This window comes from Hemitrygon akajei, chromosome 8 (genome assembly GCF_048418815.1).
Source record: "Hemitrygon akajei chromosome 8, sHemAka1.3, whole genome shotgun sequence".
Taxonomy (NCBI): domain Eukaryota; kingdom Metazoa; phylum Chordata; class Chondrichthyes; order Myliobatiformes; family Dasyatidae; genus Hemitrygon; species Hemitrygon akajei.
Genome location: NC_133131.1, coordinates 141,726,352 through 141,746,636, shown reverse-complemented (window position 1 = coordinate 141,746,636; position 20,285 = coordinate 141,726,352). Strand labels below are relative to the sequence as shown.

The window sequence follows — 20,285 nt, the reverse complement described above, 5'->3', positions numbered from 1 at the left end:
TTGAAATACTTCTGGTACAACATACTGCACAATAGACATCCTTTCTTACCTGTATGTTCATACTTGTGTCTTAGGAGAGAGCTACTCTTTTGAAATATTTTATCACACAGATCACAGGCATACATTCCATTTTCTGTCTTTTTTATTTTCTTACGTGGCGGCGTAGAGTCTGAATCGTTCTGATCATCAGTATTGGGCACACTTCCAGAATTCATCTCTTGGCTTTCCTCCTTCAGGAACACAACCAGTTTTCAGACAACAATCACATGTAGTACTTATTTAGTGATACCCTTCACAATTTTAAAAATTTAGTTCTGATTTCACAATGAAGAGAGAGATCATAAAAAGAAAAGACCTAAAAATTCTTCTGCATACAGAAAGCTGTTCTCACAATGGATCAAATTCTGCACAAGTGTACACAGAAAGCTAATCTCTTCCAGTGAACAGGGAAGTTGGTATCCATTATGGGAATAACCTTGTCCCTTTAAATGAAAGCTTCAAGCTTCACTCAAGGGATGCAGAAGCTGGAGCACAGTGTCAACTCTGTATATTAATGCAAGTGCAATCAGCTGTGGATGCAAGAGGTGAGCGAGCAGAATCAGGACTGACAATCAGGTACAACATCAGCAATTCAACCAGGGATCAATGGGGAAAGGGGATGCCCAAAGGAGACCAGGGGTGTGTGAGAAACAGGAGGGTAGAGATTCAGGTGGCTTTGAAGAACAAATTTCAAAAGGGGATTTAAATGCATGAAGATCCAGTCATCATTCTCCATGGCCCCGGTGTTAGTTTCCTTTAATTTGCAAGGAAGTAGGCCTACATTTACTTTGAAAACATCTTTTGAAAATAACTTAAAATATGTTAAACTTCACTTGGTACTATGCGGTACATAAGCATAGCATTTATATTGAGGGCTTAGAAGAAATTTGACATTTGTCTGCTAACTATGCAATGAGCAAGCTGTTGTGTATTTAATAATATTCAACTGTATATTCCAAAGAATATTTTGCTAGCATTAATGTTCAGGGTGAAGTCTTCTACTAACCAGCAAGCATAAAAAGCAGATAGATTTGAAAATCAATAAAACTGATTAATAAAAAAATCAGCATACTTACTAGATGATTTCCGTTGGCTTGAGTTGATTTCTGCTGCTGTTCAGTGCCATTTGAATTAACTGTCTTATACGTGTAGGCCACCTGTGGAATGAAGCTTGCCTGTTTTATTGTAGCTATAGGTCTGAGGCATGGAACACTGCTTTGATTCGAAATGGCAACAATCGTGGGAAGTTTCGTGGTGACTGCAGGAATTGCAATATTTATAGGTTTGGCACTTGTTGAGTTTTCTTCATTAGTATTGTCATTTTCTTTTTGTTCTTTCTTTAAACAAGACAAGTTTAAGGGCTCCTCTTGGACATAATGAACACTGCTGTGGTAAACACTGGTTATAGTGGGTCTTTCAAGCCCTTCTTTTTGCTGCCTTGGAAGAGATAAGTCAAGAGGTTCTAGCTGTAAATCCTCTTGATTGCTATCTGGCGTGTTCAGGTAGCTCTGTGAATTTCTAGAAGATGCAGAAGAAAGATTCAGTGGTGATGGAGAAGGAGTATTACTCCTTGAAGTTTCTGCTGTTGCATTAAGTGGTACATTCACGATTTGAGATTCAGTCAGCTTATCACTGGCTCCTACATTTGCAGAGTTCCCTTGTACATCACCAGGTGATGAATCTGGATGACTGATGAACAGCTTTGGTTTGATCTCCTCATTGTTTGGCGAGGGAGAAGAGGGACAAGATGGCTGGACTGAAATCTGACTAGTCTGCATTTTCTCAAACCATTTTTTTACCTTTTCTAATGGTAAGTTTACAGCAACTGAAATCTTTGCCAATTCCTCAGATGTTGGTTGTGCATTCAATGCATAATATGCTTTCAGAAGTGACAATAGATTCTTCAATGGCTCTTGATCTGAAGAGATATTCTCTTCTGTTGATACAGAAGCTCCGGGGAGGTTTTCAGGGACCTTAATACTGCTTTCTCCTGAAGGAGCTTCAGTTTTTAATTGATAGTGCTTTAGCTCATGAAGTGCATTTAGCCCACCAGGGCATTCGTTACAAAGAAGGCAAGTGTTATTAACCCCTTCTGCACTTGTCTCCGTTTTCTCAGATTTAACTGTGAGGTCTTCTGGTGGCTTTTCATTTGTACAACTGTCTGTTCGATTAGGAACTTCCTTTTTTAAATTTTGTGGCACAGCTTGGAGCTGACTTGGCTCTAAGCTATAGTTGATAATGATTTTGGTTGTTCCATCCTGATCAATCAAGGGAAGACTAATTGATGAAATGAGGGAATGACTGTTTTGTTGTACAGATCCAGAAGAGACCGTTCCTGGTTCTTTGGAAGGGAGAGTAACATGATTGTTTTCTAATACTGCAACTTTAAGAACATTCTGAATGTCACTTAAATTTATGCTAATAGGAGAGACCAGGCCTACAGTTGGCAATACAACAGCCTGAACCACACTTTGTGGAGAAGTTGTAACTTGCACTGGGGTATTGCCAGTAAATCCTCCATTTTGGAAAGAGCTTGCACAGTTGATACCAGAGGTCACGACCATAGTTTTGTATTCATAATCCACAGGCTCAGTTTTGATTTGGTTTATGGCAGGCTGTTCCTGTAAAGGTTTATTGTTTTCTAGCTTATGACGAAGTTGTGTTCTGGCAGGACTATTGGTTGAAGGAGAAAGGGACGGAGAAGTGCCTTGAGGTGTCTTGATTCCTGAACGTGCTCTACCATTAAGTGATATAAGCCCAATGCACTTCTTACTACTGATGTGTGAACTGTAAGAGCCTGAGTGGGAAAATCGTTTCTTGCAGTTAGAGCATTCATATGGCTTCTCTCCTAAAGAACAGAAAGGGAGAGAGTTAACACAATTCAGATAACATTTTGTTGAAACAGAACTGTACTGGTGTAATAAATGTCTTCAAATGCCTATAAGCAATTATCTAGTCTGAGTTCTTCAAAAATCCACAATAATGGGTTGAGAAGATGTAGATTATAAATTAAATCATTCATTATGTCAGTGCTAAAAAGATTTAAGAAAGCATTTAATTTAAACACATCAGTAAAAATGTAACTCAAGATTGTATTAAAAGGACTCAGAAGATGTCGAGAGTGTAAAATGAGCTGCTAGCAAGTGATGGATGTGGGTTTGATTTCAACATTTAAGAGAAATTTAGAAAGGTACATGGATGGAGGACTATGGTCTGGATGCAGGCCAATAGGCCTAGGCAGAATAATAGTTTGGCATGGACTGAGAGGCCAAAGGACCTGTTTCTGCACTGCCGTGTTCCAAGACTCTACGACTCAGTGCATCAGCAAAGATGGAAAAATCCAAGAGAACAATAATTCAAAATAAAACTACATACAAGATTTCAATTTAGAGCACACTTGCTTTTTTCCTATAAGAAACTTACTTATAATCCATTTACTAAAACAATAATATGCATCTCCAATTATGTCTATTAGATCCTGCAGACTTGGGCTATTATTGGACAATGAAAAGATGTTGGCATAATAAAAATAAAATATTGACATGGAAGGGATAGAATAGAACAAGTGCATGGCATAAATCAGATTTGCATTAAAAAAAGTAGATTATTTAATGAATATTAAGTGGAAATGTAGGTGTTCTACATTTGTTCCAAGCACAGAGTTTCAATGTAGTATAAACTGGTTTAATGTGGCCTCGAAATTAAAGTTGATAAAAGAACAAATTTGTAGGCAAATTGTCAGGTGCAAAAAAAATGCAGAGCAATGGAGTACCCCAATATGATCATGTAAAATGTCAGGTATAAATGGCACAGTATTCCAATTTTCACAGAAGCTTTTTTTGCCAGTATGTTGTAAGCCTAACAATTTTCTTGGGGGGGGGGGGGTGAAATTCTGAAATTACGTAACCAGGTGACCGTTGAATATCAATCTTTTATTGTTTAAAGTGCACTTGAATATCCACCACGGTAATGCTAAAATAGCTGCCTGTGCCTTTAAGAGGAAACAGTGAGATCATTATGCACACATGGAGTTGCAAGATTCTAGGAAGGATAAATGCTAGTCGTATGGTAAGGAAAGATTTTAGTGAGTAAGGTGTAGGCGCTGGATAGCATGCTTGTGTGAAGTTCCTTATCAGCCTAATAGCAAGTGAGGAGGACTCATTTCAGGGTCTAGCCTATAGGTATTTGGAAGTTAAACACGTGCCAAACTGAGTAATTCTCTTAGTTAAGATTAGATAAACTTATTCATATCTTTGTTGTTGTAAGGTACAAGGTTGGTGGAATTCTAATGTTGTTTGTATTGCGCTTTTTTTTAAAGAATTGCCACTACCGTATTGGTTTTGTACATTGTTTTATTTATTTTTATATTGCATACATAACAAGGGTGTGGATCGAAATTAAACTGAGATTTTAACAGTAGGAACAATGTTTATTTTTAAATTAATTTTGTCATTTTTGTTTTGATCTTCTCTTTCTGCATTAAATCTAATACAGATAAAGGTATTGAAGACCCGAAAAAATGTTTGTTGTCCCGTGTGTGTATTTTCCCCAGGCTACAAAATTTATATTTAGGAAATGAAGCTGGGCAGGTGGAAGAAAGTGGAGTTTCAAAGTGAGATCATTTTTGTAGCAGTGACTATAGTTCAGATAGATTTAACTAAGTTATGGGGGAGAAAAAGCAGAATATTATATAAACAGAAGTAAAAGCACAAAACTGGAGAAAAACAAATTTTATTTCATAATGCTGACAAGCAAAGGTGGATTAGAACAGTTGCTTAGAGGCTTCAGAACAGGCCAATGGGAAGCTTACAAAAAGGAGATTCAAGTGAGTTCAGGGCAAATACTGTACATTCCCCACACAAACAGAAAATGAACAGGGAATCCAACAACCCCAGAAGACAAAATACAAATAATGCAAGATAAGGGGAAAAAAGGTAAACTGCCATCCTCTGCCACCAAACTCATAGTTCCCTTACTCCACACTGCTCGTTTCTACCTCCTACCCAAGATCCACAAACCTAACTGTCCAGACAGGCCCATTGTCTCTGCCTGATTCTGCTCCATTTTATCTCACTTGGTTCAGTCCCTTCCTATGACACTTGACATGCTCTTGAGCTCAACAACTTTCAATTCCCTGATTTCGACCACATCATTTTCAACAAAAGACCCAAACAATTCCCTTCCACTAGCACCCTCCCGTTTGGCAGAATTAGTCCTCAACCTCACAAATTTCTCCTTTTTTCCCCTTAGCTCCCTCCCATTTTCTCCAAATTCAAGAGCACCCGCATGAACCTCAGCTATGCCTACCTTTTTGTTGGCTACATAGAGCAGTCCATGGTAATGCTCCATAACTCTTCCTGCATTATAATGACAACTGCATTTATGTTGCTTCACACACCCATGCTGAGCCTTCCAATTCCATCAATTTTACCTCCAACTTCCACCCTGCCCTTAAAATTACTTAGTTAATTTCAGCCACCTCTCTCTCCTTTCTCAATCTCTGTCTCCATCTCTGGAGACAAACCATCTATCAACATTTTTAATAAACCTACCGATTCCCATGGCTATCTTAACTATACCTCTTTCCACCCTGTCTCCTGTAAAAATGCAATTCCCTTTCCTCAGTTCCTTCGTTCCAACCTCAGGGTGATGCTTTTCTGTTCCCGTTCCAACATGTCAATCCATGGCTTTCTCTTCTTCCACAAAGAAGCTCACCCTTGGTGGAGGAGCAGCATCTCATATTGCATCTAGGTAGCTTCTGTTTAATGGCATGAATATCAATTTCTTCTTCTGTTAATTTTTTCCCCTCTCCCTTCCCTCTTCTTCTAATACCCACTTGGGTCTTTTTCCTATTTTTCTCGCCTGCCTATCCCTCTTTGGTGCCCCTCCTTCTTCTCTTTCTCTCATGATCCACTCTCCTCTCCTAGCAGATTTCTTCCCCTCTGAACCTTTACTTTTCCCACCCACCTGGCTTATCTATCACCCTCTAGCTAGTCTTCCTTCTCTTCCATCCATCTTTTTATTCTAGCATCTACCCCACTTCCTTTCCAGTCCTGATGAAGGGTCTCAGCCCAAAAAAGTCGACTGTTTATTCATTTCCATAGATGCTGCCTGACCTGCTGAGTTCCTCCAACATTTTGTGTGTGTTGCTCTGGATTTTCAGCATCTGCTGAATCTCGTGTTTTTAAAAAAAAGAAAGCTTTTGTTAAATGGAAAAACCTCAATACTCCAGAAAACTGAGATGAGTGTAGAAAGTGAAGTTCGGAAAGTAAAAGTGTATAAAATTATGATATTCTACAGAAAATAAATGCAAAATAATATTTTCTTGATCTGAGCAGACTAAAATTATTCCCTCACATTTTTAAGTAATTGGTTGAAGGAGTAAGGGGAGATTAGGAAAAAATATTTTCACCTCGAAGAGGGTTAGCTTGTGAAAGTCTCAATCTGATTGAATGGTGATGTAGAAGCACCTGCCATATTTAAAAAGTACCTGGATATGCACTTGAAACAGCATACCTATAGGACGCAGAGTTAATAATAACAGATAATCACTTGTGTTTCTCATTTCCACCTTTTTTGTGCATCAGGAAATTTTATCTAGCTTTTCAGTTTCTCCTCTCCACTAATCGTTGTCACCTTAAGTTCACTTTGTGCTATCAGATGCATTCCTTTGTTCTCAATTCTCCTCCACTCTTTCTCTGCATCTAAAAACCTGTACTTTGTAACCTCAGTCAATATTGATAGATTATTAAGCTGAAACAGAACATCTATGAATGCATTTTGAAATGCATATGTTGCATGAAATGAACAGGGAGGGACTTCTGTGAAGAATAAACATGCACAGAAGAGTTTTGCCAAAAAGTTTACTTCTCTACAGTCCATTCTAAATAGTTGCACACGCAGGTACATTAAACTTTGACTGGAATGTGAAGCGGTACCTTTTCCACTAGTACTCTCTTAGCCAATTGATTTTTAGACTTTTAAGCCAAAGTTATAGCCAATTGTAAAAGGAGTAAGACAGAAAAAAAAATAATGCTGTGAGTTAGCTAAGCTTACATTAAGGACAGAGCAGTAATCTGAGAGAAAATAGTTAACAAAACAAGCAGTGGTGGATTGAGCTCTAAATGTCAATACATCAAAGATGGCAGTCTCGAAGAATGAAAGTTTAAACACAGTAATATTTTCTCATCTATTTTCTTTTTCTCACCACAAATCCTAACAGATTCCAAAAACTTTCTCAGATCATCATTAAATAGCATGACCATAAAAACAAAGGAAATGTCGCTCTCAAGAAGGATTAATGTAAATTGAAGATTTCAAATGGTTATGGGTGGTGGTGTGGAGATATGTTTCTACCAAAGGAGGGGCAAGGCGCTCCTTCCTTCCACGTCACCCTTGGGCAAGGTGTAGCATCTGTTTAGCCCTCACCCACCCCCAATCAGGGTCACATGAGGCCATGGGAGCAGGTGGTAGATTGTTGTACGAGCAACTGGTGTGTATCACAAATCCTGGTTATGTGATCACTGCTGTCAGACAGACAATCTCTAAAGTAGTGGTCACCAAACTTTTTAAGCCCAAGATCCCCTACCTTGGCCTTAGTGAAAGGCAAGATCAACCCCAGATCGATTAGTTACACGCATGTGCACCAGGGCAGAAAAGACCAGAAGTAAAAACCCTGCAACCCGGAAGTAGAAATAATGTTTAAACACCAGGGGTATGCACCCTTTTTTGCACCACGGACCGGCCCCGGGGGGGGGGGGGGGGGGAGTGTTAGACATGACGGAAATACAGCGATACTCGAAGCAGGTTCCTTATGTTCAGTCTATTCCGCAATTTAGTTTTCACGGCTCTCGGCATTAGCTTCTGTCCTGCGCTGCTCACGTTTTTTCCACTGAAAAAACTTAACGAATTTGTCTTTTAAGTGCAGGGTGCTTGGACTCAAGGTGCCGAAGCAGTTTTGAGGGCTTCATTGCCTCATTATAGACAGCCTCCGGGCCCGAACTCCAGCCTCCTGCCCGCCACCAGATGCCTTGGCCAGGTGCAAGCTGGTTGTGGGTGGGGTGAGAGGACAAGGTGAGGGCCGGAGGTCCCCGTGCCGGGGCCGCAGCGGTCGCAGTCCGGAGAGAGCGATCGACTGAGTGAGGAGTGCAACAGGTGCGCCCCTGCCCTCTTCGTAGGATCTATCGGCCAACAAAAGTTTGCTTCAGTAGATCGCAGCGCGGTAGCTGCTCTGCTACTTAACGAAACCCTGAGCCCAAATTAGGTCATCTGTGAATATTTTAGCACCGAGTTCCCAACGAACATTCGGTGTAGTAAACAGGTTCAGAGGTGGCGCCCATCTGTCTGCGCTCCAGGCCGGTAGCACCGGCACTTCCCACCAGCCGTGCGAGGCGGCCAGTGATATTCACTTTTTTTTTGGGATCTACTGGGAAAGTCTCAAAGATCAACCAGTCGATCAAGATTGATGGGTTGGTGACCACTATTACAAAAAGTATTGATAATGGCTGGGGTTACTTGTCTTGTAAAGACACTGTCTAGAAGGCAGCAATGGCAATGGCAAACCACTTCTGTAGAAAACCTTGCCGAGGACAATCATGGTTGTGGAAGGACCATGATCTCCTATGTCCTAGCACATAATGAACTAATAATATGGTTATAATAAAAGAGCAGATACCATCAGATCTTCAAATTTTATGATAAAGCACAGAAAAATAATAAGATCATGGAAAACTTAAATGTATTCTATTCAGTTACTCATGCCTTTAGTAAGTGACATCCTGAATGATGCATCAGTACCATAAATATGCTCATTTGAAAAATCTTTGGTATTGAAGGCTCTTGTTCAAGGTTTAGAAAGCTCAACCAATTCCTAAAATCAGTATCTAACATACTTTTCATCAATAACCAAATATTCTAAATCTATTACAGTTGAATCTGGAGCTGTGCCAATGATCAAAATGAAAAAAAGGCATCTGGAATTAGAAAACAATAAATTTTATAATTGAAGAATGTCTTTTGACAGGTAAGAGAAAAGGGGGAGAAAATGCACACAAGAATTGTATACTCTCATTTATGCTCCTCACCCCAGCTGAACTCTAACTCACTTGATTACAAAAGAAAGTGACAACAATAGGTAAAACATCCAAATTGAAAAAAACTTCAGAACACCAATCCAATCCAAAATGACAATGCTTTTATAGATTACATTTACCATTTGGATCATTCCAACTATTGTGTTCTAGATAATTTATATCTGTATTTATCCGCTGTTGATTTCAGAAAGAAAATTCAATGAGGAAACAAATATTTCTGAAGGAAGTTGATTATCACTTTGATATAAGGGAGCACAAAAAAAACAATGGAAGATGGGAAGTGTGCTTGTAATTGTTAGATTAAGTACTTTCCACAACAGGACACCTCTTTTACCACCTATATGCAGCAACAAAACACACAAAAAATGAACTTACCACTGTGGATGCGTAAGTGCTCCTTTAAATGATGCTTGTATTTAAATGCTTTTCCACATTCAGTGCATTTGAATTTCCTGTTTCCACCCGTCTGTGTTACAACATGGCGCTTTAAAACAAATAAGCTTTTATTAGTGTATCTTGCATGTTCCAGAAAGATTAAGTAGCCAATAGATAAACAGATTTGCCAAAAATGCCTTTTACATGTTTCAGACAAGGTAAAAGTTGATCACAAAAATCAATCATCTTTCACATGCCTTGAGTTATGAAAAATGTCCTGTAAGATTATGAAGTACTGAAGTTTTTCTACTGGCAGGGCCAGCAGCTAGGAGAAGCAGCAGTAGTAACTATTTATAATGTCACAGTTCAGGCAAACGTGAGGTTTTCATAACCTTCCAGCAACATACAGAAGGCAAACTCTAGTGACCATTTTGAAGCAGATGTCTTGAGATGGGAGTGTTGCTGCTGAGGTCAAAGTGCAGGCTTTGGTGAGCATCTGTTCAAAAATTTAGAGCCCATGGGATCCAGGACAAGTTTTCAAACTGGACCCAAAATTGTCTTGCAAATGGTAAACAGAGAGTGATGGTAAAGGGTTCTTTTTGTGATTGTGTGCCTGTGACTAATGGGGCCTCACAAGGGTCAAGTTTTAAGTGAATGACTTAGATATTGATTTAGAATGCAAGATTAATTAAGTTTCTGGATGACTCAAAGATTGGCAAAACTGATGAGAGCATGGAAAGTAGTGTTATACTGCAGGGATATTAATGTTATGGTGAAATGGGCTGAAAAGTGTTAGACGGAGTTAATCCAGACAAATGCAAGGAAATATATTTTGTATGAATGAGATTAGAACATATAACATGAATGGTAGAGTCTGAGGGACTTGAGGAACAGAGTGACCTGAAAGTACTTAGATAATATGGTAAGGAAACCATTTGGGATACAAGTCTTCATTGGCTGAGGCACTACATATAGGAGTAGTGAGGTTATGCCTCACCTTTATAAATCCCTGGTCAGACCTCACCTGGAGAACTGTGAAAGTTTTTAATCACCAAGATACAGGATATGGTGCAGAAGGGATTGATCAGGATGTTGTGTTAGATAGAGCAGTTCAGTTCTGAGGAGAGATTGGAGAAGTTAGGTCTGTTCTTCCTAGAGGAGAGGAGGTTGAATGGGAACATTATTCATGTATATACTGCATTATGAGGAGTAATATTGGGTAGACTGCAGGAAAATTTGTCCCATATCAGAGGCTGATAAAACTAGAAGCTATGGATGAGCACAAGGTGGAGGAGATTTGGACAGGATGAGAGGGCAACCTTCTTCACCAAGTGAGAAGTACCTGTAATGCACTGCCAGAGAGAGTGGTTGAACCTGGGTTGCTGACAGCACGTACTGCCTAAATGAACACTTGAATTAGATAGAAAAGGAGAACTGTCCAAATTTTGGAAGATGGGATTAAAATAAACAGTGCTCACGGGTCAACACTGATGAGTCAGGTTGAGCAAACTGATCCCACGGTATATGGTTCAACTGTATTTTTCAGCAACACAAGTTAGAAACTCATTAGATTTGGTGAAAATTGAAATGAGAAACAGTTTGGTTACTGCATCAGCTACCATTTATTCCTGCTTCACACTGAATTACTGCAAGTAAGTACGGGAATGTGGCGACAGCTGACATTACATTGCATGACTTGCCAGCAGGATCTTAATGAGTACATCCATACCCTACATATAAATGCTAATGTGTGAATTTGAACAATGCAACTACTTGCAGTTTTAAAATATTATTTCAAGTTTAAGTAACAATACAGAGGAACTTGAAAAAAGTTTATTTTAATTAAAAACACAAAATGCTGGCAGAACTCAGCAGGCCAGACAGCATCTATGGGAGGAGGTAGTGACAACGGCTCGGGCCGAAACCCTTCATCAGGAGTGAAGTAACATGGGATGGTCGAGGGGGGATAAGAAGTTGGGGGAGGAATAAAGTAGAGAGCTGGGAAGTGACAGACTGGAGGGAAATGGGCTAGGGGGAAGGTGGAGAATTATGGGAAATAAAAGAGAAAGAAATGTAGGGCTGGGGGGAGATTATAGTGAGGGGGGGTGGAAAGAGAGAAAGAGAACCAGACTAAAATAATAGATAGGGATGGGGGTAAGGGGGGGCAGGGGTATCAACAGAGGTCTGTGAGTTGGATGTTCATGCCGGCAGGTAGGAGGCTACCTAGGCGGGGAGATAAGGTATTGCTCCATCAACCTGCGTGTGGCCTCATCTTGACGGTAGAGGAGGCCATGGACAGACATGTCGGAGTGGGGCCATACCTTTCTTTCTCTTTTATTTCCCATAATTCTCCACCTTCCCCCTAGCCCATTTCCCTCCAGCCTATCACTTCCTAGCTCTCTACTTTATCCCTCCCCCAGCTTCTTATCCCCCCTCGACCATCCCATGTTACTTCACTCCTGATGAAGGGTCTCGGCCCGAAACATCGTCATTACCTCCTCCCATAGATGCTGTCTGGCCTGCTGAGTTCTGCCAGCATTTTGTGTTTTTATTTATTTCCAGCATCTGCAGATTCACTCGTATATTTTAATTATCTTATTTAAAAAACACCATGAATGATAAATTTTAAATCTATCAACCAGGCATGAGTTGGGGTGAAGTGAAAACAAAAGTCATCTAAATTTTCACAAACAAGAGAAAATCCACAGATGCTAGAAATCCAAGCAACACACAGAAATTATTCAAATAACAAGCCATGGGTAACAAACGACATTAAGGACATCCTGAATGCTAAAAAGAGGGCGTTTAGAGATGGAAATAGGGAGGAGCTGAGGACAACACAGAGGGACATGAAAGCCAAGATCAGGGAGGCTAAAGACAGGTATAGGAGGAAGCTTGAGTGGAAACTCCAGCAGAACAACATGAGAGAGGTCTGGAGTGGGATGAGGACCATCACTGGGTTCCGGCAAACTAGCAACAAGAGGAGCTGAAGGCAGTGTGGACAGGGCCAATGAACTTAACTTGTTCTTCAACAGATTTGACACTGTGGCCCCTGCCCATCCCCCACATGATTCATCTGTTGTCGGCCCCTAACCAACACATATTCCACTCTCCCCTCCTACTCCTCCTCACAGCCCCCCACCCTGCTCTCATGACTACACCCCTCCCTCACCTGAAACCACCACGGGGGGCTTCGCAGCTGAACAGGTGAGAAGACAGCTGAAGCGTCTCCACCCAAGCAAGGCACCATGTCGTCAACCTGTGCCTGAGTCTCCAGAGGGTTCCTGTGCTGTGGAAGACGTCCTGCCTCATCCCTGTACCGAAGACGCCGCGCCCCCAGTGGCTCCAATGACTACAGGCCGGTGGCATTGACCTCCCACATCATGAAGACCCTGGAGAGACTTGTTCTAGAGCAGCTCCGGCTTATGGTTAGGCTACACTTAGACCCCCTCCAGTTCGCCTACCAGCCCCGACTAGGAGTTGAGGATGCCATCATCTACCTGCTGAACCGTGTCTACGCCCACCTGGACAAGCCAGCGAGCACTGTTGAGGGTCATGTTTTCTGAGTTCTCCTGTGCATTCAACACCATCCGCCCTGCTCTGCTGGGTGAGAAGCTGACAGTGATGCAGGTAGATGCTTCCCTGGTGTCATGGATTATTGATTACCTGACTGGCAGACCACAGTATGTACGCTTGCAACACTGTGTGTCAGACAGAGTGGCCAGCAGCACTGTGGCTCCACAGGGGACTGTCCTGTCTCCCTTTCTCTTCACCATCTACACCTCGGATTTCAACTACTGCGCAGAGTCTTGCTATCTTCAGAAGTTTTCTGATGACTCTGCCATAGTTGGATGCATCAGCAAAGGAGATGAGGCTGAGTACAGGGCTATGGTGGGAAACTTTGTCACATGGTGTGAGCAGAATCATCTGCAGCTTAATGTGAAAAAGACTAAGGAGCTGGTGGTGGACCTGAGGAGGGCTAAAGCACTGGTGACCCCTGTTTCCATCCAAGGGGTCAGTGTGGACATGGTGGAGGATTACAAATACCTGGGGATACGAATTGACAATAAACTGGACTGGTCAAAGAACACTGAGGCTGTCTACAAGAAGGGTCAGAGCTGTCTCTACTTCCTGAGGAGACTGAGGTCCTTTAACATCTGCTGGACGATGCTGTGGTGGCCAGTGCTATCATGTTTGCTGTTGTGTGCTGGAGCAGCAGGCTGAGGGTAGCAGACACCAACAGAATCAACAAACTCATTCGTAAGGCCAGTGATGTTGTGGGGGTGGAACTGGACTCTCTGACGGTGGTGTCAGAAAAGAGGATGCTGTCCAAGTTGCATGCCATCTTGGGCAATGACTCCCATCCACTCCATAATGTACTGGTTAGGCACAGGAGTACATTCAGCCAGAGACTCATTCCACCAAGATGTAACACTGAGCATCATAGGAAGTCATTCCTGCCTATGGCCATCAAACTTTACAACTCTTCCCTCGGACTGTCAGACATCCTGAGCCAATAGGCTGGTCCTGGACTTATTTCCACCTGGCATAATTTTATTATTATTGTTATTATTATTATCATCATCATCTAATTATTTATGGTTTTATATTGCTATATTTCTTCACTATTCTTGGTTGGAGTGACTGTAACGAAACCCAATTTCCCTCGGGATCAATAAAGTATGTCTGTCTGTCAAAATACTGGAGGAACTCAGCAGGCCAGGCATCATCTACGGAAAAGAGTACAGTTGACACTTCAGGCCGAGACCCTTCAGCAGGACTGTAGAAAAAAAGATGTCAGAGTTAAAAGGTGGGGGGAGGGGGGAGAAACACAAGGTAATAGGTGAAACCGGGAAAAGGAAGGGTGAAGTAAAGAGCTGGGAAGTTGATTGGTGAAAGAGATACGGGACTGGAGAAGGGGAATCTCAATAGGAGAGGACAAAAAGTCATGGAAGAAAGAAAAAGAGTGAGGAGCACCAGGCGGAGGCAAGGAGATAAGGTGAATCTTTTCAATGATTTCAAGTTTCCTGGCCCCAAGCATCTTATTTTCATCATGGATATCCAGTCCCTGTACACCTCCATCCCCACCAAGAAGGCTTCAAAGCTCCCAGTTTCTTTCTGGACACCAGACCCAATCAGTTCCCTTTCAACCACCACTCTCCTCTGTCTAGTGTAGTTATCACCAGTCAATCGTGATCGACTGGTCGATCTTTGAGACTTTCCCAGTAGATCCCAAAAAAAAAGAAAAATAAATACACAAATACTGTTGAGAGATTGTTTCCGGGTTGTGGGGTTTTAGTTCCGTTCTTTCTGCCCAGTGCGCATGCGTGTAGCTCCCCCGCAATACACACTGAACTTCAGTGGTCCCCAACCACCGGCCGCGAGGAAACGATATGAGTCAGCTGCACCTTTCCTCAGTCCCTGTCACACCCACTGTTGAACTTGAACGCACGCGAGGTCATCACCTCGCCTAACCGTGTGATACCCTCGTGCTAGGGATTACTGGTTGGCCTCGCACAGCCGGCAGGAAGTGCCGTTGGTACCAACCTGGAGCGCGGACAGATGGGCACCTCCTCTGAACCTGTTTATCACACCAAATGTTCCTGGGCAACCCGGTGCTAAAATATACACAGACGACCTAATTCGGGCTCAGGGTTTCGTAATTACAGCAGCTACCTTGCTGCGATCTACTGAAACAAACTTTTGTCAGCCGACAGATCCTACAAGGAGGGTGGGCACGCGCCCTGTCACTCGGCTGCTCTCACCGGACTGCCGCAGCCCCGGCATGGGAACCTCCGGCCCTTACCTTGTCCTCTCACCCCACCCATGACCAGCCGCACCTGGTAAAGGGGTCTGGTGGGAGGTTGGAGTTTGGACTCGGAGGCTGTCTAATGAGGCAATGAAGCACTCAAAATTGCTTTAGTTTCGAGTCCAAGCACCCTGCACTTAAAGACAAACCCGTTGAGCTTTTTCAGCGGAAAAAACGTGAGCAAGCAGGACAGAAGCTAAGTGCCGAGAGCCGCAAAAACTAAATTGCGGAATAGACTGGACATAAGGAACCTGCTTTGAGTATCGCTGTATTCCAATCATGATTAACACCAACCGCCTGCCCCCCCCCCCCCCCCCTTCAGCCGGTCCGCAAGAATATTGTCAATATTAAACCGGTCCACAGTGCAAAAAAGGGCGGGTACCCCTGGTGTTTATACATTATTTCTACTTCCGGGTTGTGGGGTTTTACTTCTGGTCTTTTCTGCCCCGGTGCGCATGCATGTAACTAATTGATCTGGGGTCGATCTTGCCTTTCACTAAGGCCGAGATAGGGGATCTTGGGCTTAAAAAGGTTGGTGACCACTAGTTTAGTGGAACTTATACTCACTCAATAATTTCTCCTTTGGCTCCTCCCCCTTCCTTCAAACAAAAGGAGCTACGGGTACTCGCCTGGGTCCCAGCTACGCCTACCTTTTGGTCAGCTACATGGAATATTCTATGTTCCAAGCCCACAATGGTGTCACTCCTCCCACTTTTCCTATGCTACATTGACGATTGCATTGGTGCTGCTTCCTGCACCCACGCTGAGTTCATCGACTTCATCAACTTTGCCTCCAGCTTCCACCCTGCCCTCAAATTTACCTGGTCAATTTCTGACACCTCCTTCCCCCTTTCTTGATATCTCTGTCTGCATCTCTGGAGACAGCTTATCCACTGATGTATATTATAAGCCCACTGACTCTCACAGCTACCTGGACTATACCTCTTCCCACCCTGTCACTTGTAAAAATGCCATCCCCTTTGCTCAATGCCTCTTGTCTCTGCTGCATCTGCTCTCAGGATGAGGCTTAACATTCTAGAACAAAGGAGATGTCATCCTCCTTCAAAGATAGGAGCTTCCCTTCCTCCACCATCAAATCTGCCCTCAACCGCATCTCTTCCATTTCGCATGTGTCTGCCCCTAATCCCATCCTCCCAACACCCCAGCAGGAATAGGGTTCGTCTCGTCCTCACCTACCACCCCACCAGCCTCTGCATCCAGCACATAATTCTCCGTTACTTCCACCATCTCTTAACTGGATTCCACCACCAAGCACAGCTCCCCCCCCCCCCCCCCTTTCCGCATCGATCACTCCCTGGTCCATTCATCCCTCCCCACTGATCTCCCTCCTGGCACACAAGCAGAACAAATGCTACACCTGCCACTACAACTCCTCCCTCAATACTATTCAGGGCCCCAAGCAGTCCTTCCAGATGAGGCAACACTTCACCTGTGAGTCTGCCGGAGTCACCTACTGTATCTGTTTCTCCCAGCGTGGCCTCTTGTACTTTGGTGTGATTCAATGTAGTTTGGGAGACCACTTCGCCAAGCATCTACGCTCCGTCTGCCAGAAAAAGCAGAATCTCCTGGAGGCCACCCATTTTAATTCCACTTTCTACTCCCATTCCAACATTGCTTTCCATGGCCTCCTCTACTGTCGCAATGAGGCCACACTCAAGTTGGTGAAGCAAAAACTTGTATTCCATCTGGGTAGCCTCCATCCTGATGGCATGAACATCGATTTCTTGAACTTCTAGTAATGATCCTCTCTTCTCTATTCCCCATCCCCTTTTCCTTCTCTCACCTTATCTCCTTGCCTGCCCATTGCTTCCCTCTGGTGCTCCTCTCCCTTTTTCTTTTGTCCATGGCCTTCTGTCCTTTCCTATAGATCCCCCCTTTTCTAGCCCTGTACCTCTTTCACCAATCAACTTCACAGCTCTTTACTTCACCCCTCCCCCTCCCAGTTCCACCTATGACCTTGTGTTTCTTCCTCCCCTCCCCTCTCACCTTTTAACTCTGACTCCTCATCTCTTTTTCTCCAGTCCTGCTGAAGGGTCTTGACCCAAAACACCAACTGTACTCTTTTCCATAGATGCTACCAGGCCTGCTGAGTTCCTCCAGAATTTTGTGTGTGTCATCTAAACTTTGTCCCTAACCAGACTTCAAAGCCATTTTCTTCTTGTCAATTCCCCCTGTACTCTTCCTTCATCTTTTGTACAATTTCCCCCAACCATGCCAGTCCAGTTCACTCCTTCCCCCAATATGCATAGTTTCCATATTTCACTTCCAGCACTTGAAATCAGTATTTCAGCCTCCAGGAACAACCCATGGCAGTCTCTCCCAAAACAATTCTATCTTTATTACTATCTCTTCTTCTTCAAATGTCTCCTGAAAACTGCATGGTGATGCTGTCATCTTAATTCATTTTGACTAATTTCTCCTCCTTTGTCGGGACTTCTCTCTTATAAGGTAGTCAAATGCCTGATATATATAGTGTATAAATGGTGGTTATTTTTATCTTCTTTTCCACTGAGATCTACCATTTTTCAGCTCTCCAATCTGTAGGAGCTGCTCAGCTGGCATCAGGTATAAACATCATTAAGCATTTCCGAAGGGAAACCCAGAGGTCAAATTCCCCTGACCTGGTGCATTCTCTGAAGAGTTGTTCACTGATGTAATTGCCAACAAATGAACAGCTTCCACAGGATTGGTACACCCAAAAAGCACATCTCAAGAGAGGAAGAACACTACTTTTTAAAAAGACGAGTCATCTGACACATGCCTAGTGTTTTAACTACTTTGTTCTTCTTTAAGGCAATACTGATAGAAGAACTATTTTTACAAGTACTTGTCCATATTTGCCATTTCCTTTACCCAGTTAAAAAGATGCAAAATATGGAGAAGTAATCTCCTCTCTGAAGATTATACAAAGATAGTAAGCAATGTTATGCAAAAATCCCTCAATGCAAACTGTGATATAACATCATAAAAAAACTGAACAACACAATTAAGATTAATTGCCTTTAGGTATTGGATATTTCTATTCTGTATTCCACTGCATAGCACTAAGTCAATCTACAATTTGTTTTACTGCTGTATTATGAAGAAGACAATGTTTTAGTATGAAACCAAAATTACACAGGAATTATTGTTCTTCAGTAACAACTTGCTGGTTAGATTTTTCCCAATGTAGATTAGTAAGTCAAAGATAAACAGACACGTTGAGGCAGTTATCACTTCGGATGAACTGAAGAGATTTAGAGAGGGTAGAAGACTGAAAACGGAAGAGCGAAGCCAGCTAGGGAAAATCTTTGAGGCCACAAGTATCAAAAATGTTGATGTGGGTTTCAAAACATTGTATGAGAAAGAGAAAAATAGTGGCAAGGGTTGTGCCCATGATGGAGCTGGCTTAGTGTACAACCCTCTTTTGTGATCCTGTGTATTGTCCAAGTTAATTGCTATTCAACTATACACATGTATGCAGCTAAACGAAACAGCATTTTTCCCAGGCCGAAGTACAAAACACACAAGTTACACATAGCACATATAGTCACGATAGCACATCAAGTCCACAAGTCAATTCCTTGGTCTTGTTGCAACACTACTCAACCAGATGTTCTATGCCGCATCTAAAAATCTGCTCATCGCCATCTGAGATTTTACCACTAAGTGATGTCATATATCCAACTATAGATGGTGTTTGAATTGTGCTTAGCTACAGTATTGACTGCAGAGTAAAACAGTGGACTAAACTTGAGATGCACCTGTGTTCAGTCAGCAAGGAGGAAATGTTATTACCTATCTGCAATGACTGTCTCCCAAAAGGAAGAGGAGGATCAAGTTGCAACAGGAGATACAGAGACACAGGTTTTGAAACTTTGTTCCTATTAGTACTGAGGGAATAATTTCTTAAGAAGAAAACTTTCATACAAAAGGACAACCTGAGACCAGGATCTCTGGGGTTCTAGTCCCTCCTGCAGGTAGGAGAAACATCCTCCCTGCATCCACCTATCAATTAAATTGTATTTTTTTCCTCTCTTTACCTGATCTCGTCCTGACTTGTGTGAAGCCATGTGACGATCCAGTTGTGTTCTGTAGGCAAAAGTGTAGCGACAAAGGGAACAGCTGAAGTTGTCATCGTTTTTTTCATGGCGATACTTTATGTGATCTTTTAGTGACGTCAAACGCTTGTATCCTCTATCACAATATGGGCATGTGAGCAGCTGAGCAAAAGCATCAGGAGTCCCTAGAAGTTGGAAATAGTAGACATAAAAACACAAAACATAAACCTGTTTCTAAAAGAGAGCCTACTAATGCTAGACATTGATTGAATTACATAATTCCAAACTAATTAATATCGGTAAGGAAAAAATTGTCTAACCAAACTGTCTAGCAAGTTTCTTGCTCTGGTGGCAGCATAAATTTTAAAAATACTGTAATCACCCACATCAAACATGATTAATACCCAATTTTTCCTCACCATTTCAAGTTAAAAGAAATTGAAAGTTATGTTTTAGCTTATATATTGTAAAGCAGCACACTGCTACTTTTATGCCTACATCTAAGGGCTGAGAATCAAAGACGGCTTTTCAGTCTCAGTTGTTTCCTAGAGAAATGTCTCTGCTTGGCAGAGGTAGAAAAACATCATAGGATATTGCATGAAAAATATTTTAAAATTTTATAAATCTCAATAATCATTTTGCTGATACCCTTGAAATGTTTTGCATGTAGAAATCTATTTATAGTAGTTACATTCAATTATGCAGCAACAGTATTTGTACATAAATGTATCTATTCCATTTATTCATTCAGTTCAATGATGATTAGTTATTTACGTACAAGTTTCACTTTTGCTGTTACATAACTTCCATAATTACAAATGTTTTCACACACCAATTTCCTGTAATATTGTTCATGTGGGTTTGTAGGGTAATGTGTAATATGCAGGCCAGTTCACCCATATTGCTGAG

General features: G+C 42.1%; 1 protein-coding gene across 6 annotated transcripts in view; it reads right to left on the bottom strand.

The window, feature by feature from the left end:
- zeb1b (zinc finger E-box binding homeobox 1b) overlaps positions 1–20,285 on the bottom strand; it is a 143,072-nt gene that overhangs the window by 10,338 nt on the left and 112,449 nt on the right. For 5 of the 6 annotated variants that reach the window (XM_073054786.1, XM_073054780.1, XM_073054781.1 and 2 more), the window contains exons 5-8: positions 19,359–19,561; positions 9,507–9,615; positions 1,116–2,887; positions 50–230 (exon numbers count right to left, since the gene is read on the bottom strand). In XM_073054786.1, coding sequence (XP_072910887.1) covers positions 50–230; positions 1,116–2,887; positions 9,507–9,615; positions 19,359–19,561 — 2,265 coding nt within the window. The remainder of the gene's footprint in view (positions 1–49; positions 231–1,115; positions 2,888–9,506; positions 9,616–19,358; positions 19,562–20,285) is intronic. The other variant, XM_073054784.1, reaches the window with a different exon arrangement.